The sequence below is a fragment of the Mastomys coucha genome, unplaced genomic scaffold (assembly GCF_008632895.1).
Source record: "Mastomys coucha isolate ucsf_1 unplaced genomic scaffold, UCSF_Mcou_1 pScaffold22, whole genome shotgun sequence".
NCBI lineage: Eukaryota > Metazoa > Chordata > Mammalia > Rodentia > Muridae > Mastomys > Mastomys coucha.
The window spans coordinates 153,691,932-153,703,449 of NW_022196905.1; the positions used below are offsets into that span (position 1 = coordinate 153,691,932).

At 42.8% G+C, this 11,518-nt stretch overlaps 1 protein-coding gene across 8 annotated transcripts in view; it reads left to right on the plus strand.

Moving 5' to 3' along the window:
- The window catches only part of Myo16 (myosin XVI), a 509,596-nt gene that overhangs the window by 357,711 nt on the left and 140,367 nt on the right, over positions 1 to 11,518 (plus strand). For all 8 annotated transcript variants that reach the window (XM_031339016.1, XM_031339015.1, XM_031339017.1 and 5 more), the window contains one exon: positions 9,025 to 9,100. In XM_031339016.1, coding sequence (XP_031194876.1) covers positions 9,025 to 9,100 — 76 coding nt within the window. The remainder of the gene's footprint in view (positions 1 to 9,024; positions 9,101 to 11,518) is intronic.

Sequence of the window (11,518 nt, forward strand, 5' to 3'; positions counted from 1 at the left end):
ATTTTTGTTGTTATTATTATTTTTTAGACAGAGCCTCACATAGTAGCCCCCCAAGGGTGGTCTAAAACTCACTACATAGCCAAGATTGGTCTGGAATTATGTAGCCAAAGTTGGCTTTGAACTTCTAACAATTCCAGTGCCCCAAACTTCTGAGTGCTGGATTACAAGTGTAAGCCACCATATCCAGATGGTGGTTTTATTTTAATAGACTTTGCTCTCAGCCACACTAAAGACAAACTGAAGATCTCAGTATGTCTACTTACCATATCCATAGAAGGCCTCCTCTCAGTCCTTGCAAACAGTGAGTTTATTAGCATTCTTTGCTAATAGTGAATAATGACTGGACAGAGGAGAAGCTGAGGTATGGGGAGTGACTCCCTTCTGACTAGTGTTCCGCCCCAGGAGTGGCTGTGTGTTGACCATGGAAACTAGCATGGAAATCCTCCCTTCCTAATGCTCACTTGGACTCGATCACACATTAGTTCGCTGCTTTCATTCTCTCCCGCCCTGCTTCTCCGACTTTGCATCAGAACCGACTGGGGAAGAAGTGACAAGTGTGTGTTTCTGGCTTGCCTCCCAGAAGTTGTGCCGACTGGGGAGTTTGGGTGAGATCTGGAAGATTTGCCTTCACATGAATAATTGTAAAGGAAGACTCCCTCCGGCTGATGGGAAATCTGGAAGCCCTGTTTTCAAAAACACTGACTGTACCAGTCCCATGGTTGGCAGTTAGGTTGGGCCGTACCCCCATCTTTGCACCACCCCTCTCCCATGGGTCCCATGCAGGCAGAGGAGGCTTCCAGTTCCGGAACTGTATCTGTGAGGAGAGCAAGCCACTGCTAAGGCTCCATCTTGCCTTACATCCCTGTTTCCTTGGTGATGACCAAGCTCAAGCTTGACAGCCATGGCTTTGGAGGAAAAATGCATGCTTGTGTCTCTGTGTTCCGTGACTTTTATTTTCATTGTGGATCCAGGAAATGGGGCAACATGATGAGCTGTGATTCACAGCTACAGGAAGATTCCCATACCTCCCTGTTTTAATGTATGGCTCACATAATTTATCTTGTAATTGTATTTATTGTGGTACAGCTGAGTATTGTAGGAAGTAATTTAACAAAGCACCTGCTTCCCACCCCACCCCACCCCCTCCCCGGGCTCCCCAGCGCTCTCCCTCCCAACCCCCTCAGCCAGGCACCATCTCAGCAGGGTTTTTTAGCAACTGTTGCTTGCAGCTGAAGCTGAAGCCGAATGCTAAGTTTTCTTTTGAGTAATTTTATTGAGCAGAATTATTCCAAAGAGAATTTTTGAATACATGACAATTTCCTTAAAGATTTTTGATGTTGTTGTTCTGGGCTGTGTGCATATAAATTTCTCTATTACATGCATGAGGGGTGCTATTCACAGCATGAAGCTTGTTTTTCGGGGTCTAGGAAGGAAAAATAAGAAAGGCTTGAGGACCCATTATAGGAGGACATGGAAGAAAATGAAGGAATTAACCTGCTCCCTCTTCTACTTTTCCCACCTCTCTCCTTTATCTACCAAATAATAAACCAGAGGAACAGAGCCCTGGGCAGAGCAGCTACCTTAATGGCCCAGGAAAGCCTTTTGCCTAAAACCTGTTCTCTGCTTCCCCAGGTGTGTGCTGCCAGTGAGGACAGACGGTTTTCTGTTCCCCTGACAACCAGTTGCTAAGCTATGGGTGGTTTCTATGATAGATTTTTACCTGCATAGAAACCTGTCCACTTTACTAAGCTTTGGGGTGCCTGCTTTTATACTGTCTGAAACCCAGTGGCCTGATCTCCACAGGCTCCCTAGTTTTCAAGGCCTCAGTAGCCTCCGTCTCCTAGTTCTCTACAGCTTCACTTTGTGTCTTTTTCATGTGAATGTTGCCTTGGGCTGATGGCCTTCTTGCCAGTGGCATCACTCTTCAAGATCCACAACCCCTGATGCCTTCCTGGGAGGTCTGTTCTGTTTAGATACAATTCTATCACAAAGTTGTAAATGAGTTTCAGCTGATACAATTTAAGGACCTTGTGAGCCTTCTTGTTGGGCAGGCAGCTTGGGGTAACGCCTGACTGGGAACCAGGAGAAGGGCACACAGGAGCAATGAAGTTTCACATTGAAGAGGCCCATGGAGAGCTATGCTGATGTTCCCACGGGTAGGTTCTGAGGCCATGCCTGCCTCCCTATTCAGAGGTGTCAGAGGAAGACAGGATTCAGAAGGCTAAGTGGAAGGGTCAGCTCACCCTTCTCAATGACTGAGAGAACAACCGTACACCAAGAAGCAACAGAAGGGCTAAGCAGCAGCAGCAGCAGCCAGCAGGCACAAGCAGGGTTTGTAAGGACGGTCAAGACACCTGAATCACTGATCATATGACCTGGAGAAAATGCATCAGTGTAGACCATTGCTGGATGGACCCTACCCCAAAACTCAAGGAATCCTAAAGTACGGGGTACAGAGAGGAGGTTCACCCCCGTGATGTAAATCAACTGGAAATGAACTAGAAAGGATGAAAGGAAGCTCTCCAGGTACAGTGTCCCCCAAATACCCTGCCATAAACAACATCCATTGGATACTCTGCCATTAAACAGCTCCTTCTAAATAATACATCATGCAAAAATGACAGAGGAGAGTCTGAAGAGATTTTGTGTATATGTACATATGTACTTACATATACACACATACAAACATATATGTGAGAATTTATTCATGAAATTATAGATGTATGTATATATATATGGCTGGCTAAATATGAAAGCACAACATGTCAAGAGTCAACACCGTAGAAAGGACTTTTGATAACATCATAGGCTCACCTGTTAGGGAATACAAAAATTCTGAAATCTAAGTTTGAGCCTCAAGAATGGAGAAATTGTTTTTTTTTGTTTGTTTGTTTGTTTGTTTTTTTGTTGTTTTTGATAAAGAGACAAGACCATGGAGAGAGGTGGGTGAGGAGGTGGAAAGGATCAGGGAGGAGTTGAAGGGAGGGAAAAACATGATCAAAATACATTGTATGAAAATATTTTTAAACAAAAAAATAAATGAAGAATGAAAATCAGTCTTAAGTAAGCAAATGACAGCCAGGAAGAAAGGTGAGCAGTTAAGAGAACTTGCTGATCCTCCAAAGGATCTGAGTTTGGTGTCCCAGCACCCACATGAGGTGGCTCACAATTGTCTGTCACCAGGTCCAGAGCATCCATCCAATGCCTCTGGCCCCTGTGAGCACCTGCCCTCACATGCAGAGACATATACACATCTATACATAATTAAAAATAATCAAAATAAACCTTTTTTATTAAAAATGGCTGGTTATTTTAATACACAGATAAAATAAAAAGACTTCTAGTAAGGTTGACCAAAAAAGAATATAAATAACCAATATCAAGAACAAGACAGAAAGTATCTCTGTGGCCCTGCCAGCATTTAGAGGATCAGAAGGGATGGGCGTTATCCCACATGATGTGACAGCTAAGCTGCCATACACTGATTCGTCAGAAAGCTCAGCTACCTCACCTCACCCCAGTAAAGGAGACCGTCCAAACAGGCCAGTCAAGGGAAGACTTTGAAAATGTAAAATTCCCCAAAAAAGAAATCTCCTTCTTCCAGATGGCTTAACTGGAGAATTCTACCAAATGTTTAAAAGAAAATTAGTACCAACTTCATGCAATCTGATCCAAAAACTAGAAGACAGAATGCTTTCTGATTTGTTTTACAAAGCTAGCATCACCCTACTCCCAAAATCAGAAAAGCTAGAACACATCCATGTGCACACACACTCCAAAAATCAGTCCTCCAAGAACAAAACTGGACAGACTCTCAAGAAAATATAGCAGACTGGATTCATATATATATATATATATATATATATATATATATATGTGTGTGTGTGTGTGTGTGTGTGTGTGTGTGTGTGTGTGTGTACATACATATATATGCTTATATGCATATATAATAACATGTAATAGTATAATATTATGTTATATTAATTTCATGTATATTATTACCATGGTCAGTGAATGCTTTCCAAAAATGTAAGTTCTTTAAATATTTGAAAATTATTCAATATAATCCAGAATATTAACAAGTTAAAGAAGAAAAATTATGTCATTTATTAATGGGTACAGAAAAAAAAACATTTGATAAAATTCAACATACATCCACAACAAGATTCTAGGAAGACAGCAGTGGAGGAGATGGTATGGCCCTGAGAAGGAGCACCCACAGTGTCTATTGCTAATACCATATGTTATCATGTGTAATCCTAGGAAAGACAGCTCCTCCCAGGGAGGAGCACCTGTAACAGCCCATTGCTATACGTAACCGTGGAAACCAGGTGTTGTACTCTTAAGGTCAAGAGTTCGGCAAAGATGCTGGCTGCTGTCACTCTGGGCCACATAACATTGTAGGTTCTAGTGAATCTAATGAGGATAGGAAGGAAATAAAAGCCTGACAGATTGGAAGAAAAAAAAAAAAACAAATCCCTGCTTTTACATGATATAAATGTTAGTGTACAAAACCACAAGGAATCCATTCCAAAGAAAGACAACCATAGCAGAAATAAACATTTCAGTTAGGACATAAATCATAGCAATAATAAAGAAGAGCTTATGACATTGAGAGTGTAAGAGGAAACATGGGAAGATTTGGTGGAGGAGAGGGGTAGGTGAAAATGTACAAATACAGTGCCCATGTATGAAATCCTCAAAAAATTAAAAATTTAAAGATCCAAGAAAAACAAAAATGCATATTTTAATGCAATGTGTGTGTGTGTGAGTGTGCACATCTGTGTGTGTGTGTATGTGTGTGTGCGCGCGCGTGTGTGTGTGTGTGTGTGTGTGTGTGAGTGAATATGATGGAGCATACCATGTATGCGTTGAGTGCCTGTGTGTGTGTGTGTGTGTGTGAGTGTGCACATCTGTGTGTGTGTATGTGTGTGTGTTTATGATGGAGCATGCCTGTAATAATTCCAGTGCTGAGCAGGGAGAAGCAGGAGGAACCTTAGTTAGGAAGACCTTGTATCAAAAGAAATCTTTTTGCAGTTGTAGAAGCATAGTCCATCTTACTATAAAATGTATGTGAGAAGATCCAGCCACTAACATAGCGCTGCGATGATGCCTATAGAATACAGGAAAGGATCACATGACCACATCACATGACTATATCACATGACCATATCACATGACATTTCAAAGCTTTGCACTCAAGACAGTGGCAGAAAGCAATGGACTCCACCAAACAAAGGACCCAAGAGTACAATACAAATAACTGAGCCATTCCCACCCAGGTGCTGATGTCTATAGTCCCTCCGCACTGGTCAGCTTCCCAGTTTTCATTATATTCTAGGATCATGCCATGGAAGAAAGCTGGTCAGGGACGCACAGAGCTTTCCTGTATTATTTCTTGCTAAATTATGGGATTTAGCAATGAGGTATCCTAAATATAAGTAGTAAGTTGTAATATTTAAAAGATATGGTGAGATGCTATTAACACCACAAAAGTTGGCATTAATAGATGCCTTATTTAGACTTTTTTTTATTTTTGACAGTATCATCTTGTACACCTGGCAACTATGTTCACAGTCACCTCTGTTTCCCTTTTGAATCCTCCCCACTCCAGTCCAGTCAGCCTCCCCCCCCCTTTTTTTTTTTTTTTTTTTTTTTTTTTTTTGGTTTTTCAAGACAGGGTTTCACTGTATAGCTCTGGCTGTCCTGGGACTCACTCTGTAGACCAGGCTGGCTTCGAACTCAGAAATCTACCTGCCTCTGCCTCCCAAGTGCTAGGATTAAAGGCTTGCGCCACCACCGCCCGGCCAGTCAGCCCCCTTCTTACCAGCTGATCCCTGTCCTAACCCAAGTCTCTCTTCCCTTCCCTTCCCTTCCCTTCCCTTCCCTTCCCTTCCCTTCCCTTCACTTCCCTTCACTTTCCTTCCTTCCTTCCTTCCTTCCTTCCTTCCTTTCTTCCTCCCTCCCTCCCTCCCTTTCTATCTTTCCTTCTTTTTCATTCTTTTTAACTGTTAGCCCCTGCTTGGCAGTCTTGCTGTTATGTGTCTGTGACCGTAAAGACCATGTCATAAATTGAGTTTACAATGCCAATATAATAGCAAACTTATTAGGTGGAATATATTGTCTTAATTCAGAACTAAATTTGGGGTCTGGTTGTATTTTTAAGTTTAAAGAATATTTTTAACATGTCTTGTGTGTCTGCATACATGATCACATTCCATACCTATGATTATATTTTGTATGAGCTTTGCAAAATACATAAAAACTATAGCCAAAATGACATGTTGCTGTGCAGCCTCTGTGGCCTCCAACTTTATTTTCCCACTGAAATATTCCCTACATGCCAGATAATACCTGGATTTGGACTTGAGATTTGAAAAACTATTTGACTCCAAGTTTGGAGAATCTGTGCCTGCCAATCATAAGTAACACCTTGGCCACTTGTCTTACTATATTGACTATAGGAGTGTCCAGTGTTTATACTGAAATGCCGATTCAAATCTTGTCAATACTGGACCTTGGCCACATATGCATTAACATATTGGCTATAGAAGTATCCAGTGTTTTTACTGAAATGCCAGTTCAAATCTTGTCAATATGGACTCCTCCATTTCTTAGGAGTTGAGTCAGATGTTTTGTAGTTGAGGGACTCTACAAAAGCTGACCTACACTCGGGAGGAGGACTCAAAGAGCTTCATAAATTTATTCCGTACAACATAAGTAGGTAATCCCATCTACACTGTAATGCAATGTTTTGTGCAAAAGCACTTGGCATAAGAGGGAGGAACTGTGTGCCCAATGGACCAGGCATTTGTTAGTGGAGAATGAGCAAATCAGCCAACAGCCAGACCTCCTTAGGCACAATCTTACACGGAGGTTATATCATTGGTATGATATAACCAATGACAGGAACAAGAAAAAAAGAAAATAAATGTGTTTGCAGAGACTCATTTAAGTCCTGTTGTGTACATGCATGTGCATTTGCACACATGTGTGTGTATGAGAGAAAGTGTGTGTGTGTGTGTATGTGTGTGCATATTTCATTTGGAATCATTAGAGCCTCACGTAGCAAATAGACTAGTATTACAGACTAGAACAATATAATAAAGATTACTAATGCCAGTGTCCCAGTGGTTCTGTGTAAATGACATCCCTATCTAACTGTGGAGTTCCCATGAATTCAGATGAGAATATAGAAGTCAGAAATTAAATTTTGATCTTTTTCTTATTTTAGTTCTTATAGTACTTTGTACTACTGACAAGTAATACTGTGAATAAGGTATAAAAAAGTGGAGACTGAAGAAGCAAATGCCAGGCCATAGCCACTGTCAGATGGCAGGGACAATCCTAGCAAGGAGGCCATCTTGGTCATGCCAAGGTCTCCACCTTAGTAGAGCACAAACAATGGAACAGAGAGCTATTTGGAAAGGAAGTGAGAGCCCAGAGATGTTTTTGTATGAGAGTCCTAGCTTTTTCTAGAAAGCAAGAAATACTGACAGCCACCAAGAGGGAGTGGAATTAGAAATTGTGCTGGGAACTTGAAGACCAGGAGAAGTATTTTGACAGTTCCTAGTTGTGTGTACATTGATGTGATGTCATTAGGAGATGCATTGGGAAACTCTTAGCAGACAGGGTTGATCTGAGAGCTCAGCACCTGGATGCAGAGGACCCCTCCTTATGGCAAGACTTGACGCTACTCTACCCCTGCTCTCACTGTCAAGGATGTGGAATTCCAGCACCTGCTGCTCCTGTGTTCAGCTTGAGGTTCAAGACCTCAAAGGCCCTGAGCGAAGCAGCTTCCTGGAGCTCTGGGAGTGTTGGGAGTCTGAGGAGAGATGGGGAGAAAGTTCAGAGTCAGAAGATGCCATAGACTGTTAGTCATGGGAGCTGTGGTTTAAATATCTAGTGTTGAAGTACTGCCAAGTGTGGACAGCAAGAGCACACAAAGCAGGAAGAGGGTGTTGGAAAAGGAAAATGTGGATACAATCTTCACAAAATCACCAGGGGTATCTGGAAGGGACCTTAGGGAATCTGGAAAGCAAGCTCAAAGCTGTACTTGCTTCTCAGAGGTGTTGGAGGCTGTGCCAAGAGAAGGTGAGCTCAGCTGCTGCTAAGTTCCTTCAAATGGGTTGAAGAGGTGACAACCAATGTCCTTCGGGGCTGGTCAGATGCTACGTCAGCACCTTAGACTTCCTGTCTAACTTTTGGAAGACCTGCAGCGAAGTTCCCGTGCATTCCATCCCAGACTTAGCAGCAGAGCATGCCACCTACCACTCTCCTGAAATTGTAGAATTGGAACTTGGGGACATTAAAGGCATTATCAAAGTCCATATGAGCCCAGGACATTGTAAGGATGAGGTGACCTGACTTGCATTCCGTCACTGGGCTGACCTCCCTGATTCACGAAAAATTGGGAAGCCGAGTTCTTGCCCAGACCAGTTTGCCAGTTTGCCTCCACACTGGAGTTACAAGTTGTGTGATCTTGTAACCATAGCTGGGGGCTTGCATTGTGGGATGTTCAAAAATGTGGTCTGCTATATCAAAAAGAAGAAGAAGAAGAAGAAGAAGAAGAAGAAGAAGAAGAAGAAGAAGAAGAAGAAGAAGAAGAAGAAGAAGAAGAAGAAGAAGAAGAAGAAGAAGAAGAAGAAGAAGAAGAAGAAGAAGAAGAAGAAGAAGAAGAAGAAGAAGGGGCTCAGTTTCTGACAAGAGTTTCAATCAGGTCATGACCAGCCCTGCTGAGAAAGGCTTCTCTGAAGTAGAGGAAGCTCCTGATGGCGAGCCATGCCTGTCTAACAATCTGTAGAATGGTACCTGACTTACACTGTAGCGTGCTAACACCTGTCATGGAGTGGGAACTGGACAGCCAGCTTTGCCCACACATGTTATATGAACTCTGAGACCCAATGGGGATTCTTTCAGGGGTCTTTAAAGTGCTCCCCCCAAAAATATCATGCTTTTTTTCAAAGAATGTTTCACAGTCACCTTTTATCCTTAAGTAATTTTGCTATTTTTGTCTCATTACAGGTAATGTATGAAATTGGAGGAGCAGTTGAAAGAAACAAAGACTCTCTTTCACAGAACCTCCTATTTGTAATGAAAAGTAAGTTGATTCTTCTCCCCACACTGATTTCTTAATCTTGGGACAATGCCTGAAAAATGTACTCTACTGCCTAAAGGGCAGTTGGAGCACCATTTCCTCCCCAGCATTCAGGATGGCAAGGGGTGTGTTGCCACACTGAGCATTGACTGGAGTCTAATTGGGAGCCCAGAGGAGACACAGTTTTCACTAAGCTTTTAGCAGACAGGCATGTACAACACCTTACAGCATCTGTGAATATGGACGAGCTTGTCCATGGAGACTAATGAAGATGAAATCAGCTTCCAAACTTATTTAGGCCACAGCATGGAGAGTTCCATCGCTAAAGATGACTCCAGGGCAAAACTAAAGTGCTATTTTATTTTTGTGTACTTCCAGTTATGAGCTATTAATGTCCACTAAGTAGAAAGCTGATCAATGTTTATGTGCATAAACACATGCATATATATATATATATATATATATATATATATGTATAGTTATTGGTTCCTACTTAGTGGATATTAATATTTTATTCACATATATCAACTATAATTCTATTCAGTATGTAACACTATATTCTAACATAGATACCATAGTCAGATATGTGTGATTCTGTCCTAGTAATCATTTTCTTAATAGAGTCTCTGGTGATTCACGTTTCTCTGGTGGCCTCTTCAGGGAAGGGTTGAGTCTTTGGCTGAGGCAGAGTCATTTGTCTTTCCTGGAAAGACAATCCAGGCTTTGTGAAGTGGTCAGACACTTTGAAGTGGAGGTCAGGCACCTGCGTCACCACTGACTAAGGGCGTCACTCAGCACATCACAGCCTCGTGGTTGTGATGCATCGTTTACCCAGGGGCCCTCTGCGGAGCTCTCAGTCATGCAGCTTTTGTGAGCTCTCTTGGCTGAGACACTGCAGGGCCACAGGAGCAGAGTGAAATCACAGAGAGCTGGAGACTAGAAAGCTCAGCCTTGCTGGCCCTGTAGGGTACCTACTGGCCTCCCCACTGAGGTTACTTCAGGGTACCTACCAGCCTCCCCACTGAGGTTACTTCAACTTTCAATGTTAGGCTGGTCTCTATGTGCACTCCCCAGATGGTCTCTGTGTGAAAGTCCGACAAGCAGAGCATATCGTAGACATTATCACTTTGTTTTATTTTTGTTATTCCTGGTAGTAGAACACAATATGTACATAGAATGAGAAATCAAATTGGTGCCTGGGGACATTTTCATCTTGCTTGTTTTATCAAATGCCTGTATCTTAAAGCCTTTCTTTTGTTTGCACTTGTTAACAAGTTAATTTGATTTCGAGAAAACACGGGTGACTATTGCTTAGTCCTCAGTGGGAGGACTGAATTTACAACATGCTCTGGTGTACTTAGGATTCACTGTCTACCTCGAAGCGGTGGATGCTTTCTGTGGAGGGCACCGAGGTGTCTGGCTCTGGGTCTACTCATAGTTACTTAACTCTGCCAGGGCAACAGAACAGTTGCTATGGGCCATGCCAAACCACATCAGTGCTCCCTGAGCACTCAGCGTAGCCAGCACAGGCACATGCGTCCACACTTGGCCTACAGAAGACGGTAGCCGTGCTCCCTGAGCACTCAGCATAGCCAGCACAGGCACATGTGTCCACACTTGGTCTACAGAAGACTGTGGCAGTGCTCCCTGAGCACTCACCGTAGCCAGCACAGGCGCATGCATCCACACTTGGCCTACAGAAGACAGTAGCCGTGCTCCCTGAGCACTCAGCATAGTCAGCACAGGCACATGCGTCCACACTTGGCCTACAGAAGACTGTGCCTATTCACATACTCTGACATACTGCTGTGATAGTATTGTGTGACTCTGCAGAATGGTATGGCGCCATGGAAAGTAATTATGAGGACATGGACCTAACAAACAATGGCTTCCATTGCAGTCTTCTTCACAGTAGAGGACCCAGTCAAGGAAGGTGGAGGTTTAATTTTTGAGGAAAATAGGGTCTGCCATTGAGTAAGATAAGCAGGGAGTCTACCCACCTGGGTCTAAGAGTAGAAGTAAAGAAACCTGCTCCTCACAGAAATACACTCACCCAGGACTAAGAGGCATGAGGTGATGCAGGCAGGATACCTGTGAAGCCTGCTTTCTGCTGGTGCTCTTGCAAACATGGCCCTGGTGCTGTCAGGACATCCTAAGAGGTCCCCAGCTGTGTCAGGAAGATGCTGGTCTCTCCCTACCTATTCAACATTGTACTTGAGTCCTAGCCAGAGCAATTAGGCAACAAAAGGAGATCAAAGGGATACGAATTGGAAAGAAGTCAAACTATCACTATTTGCTGATGATATGATAGTATATTTAAGTGACCCCAAAAATTCCACCAGAGAACTCGTACACCTGGTAAACAACTTCAGCAAAGTAGCTGGATATAAAATTAACTCAAGCAAATCAGAGGCCTTCCTA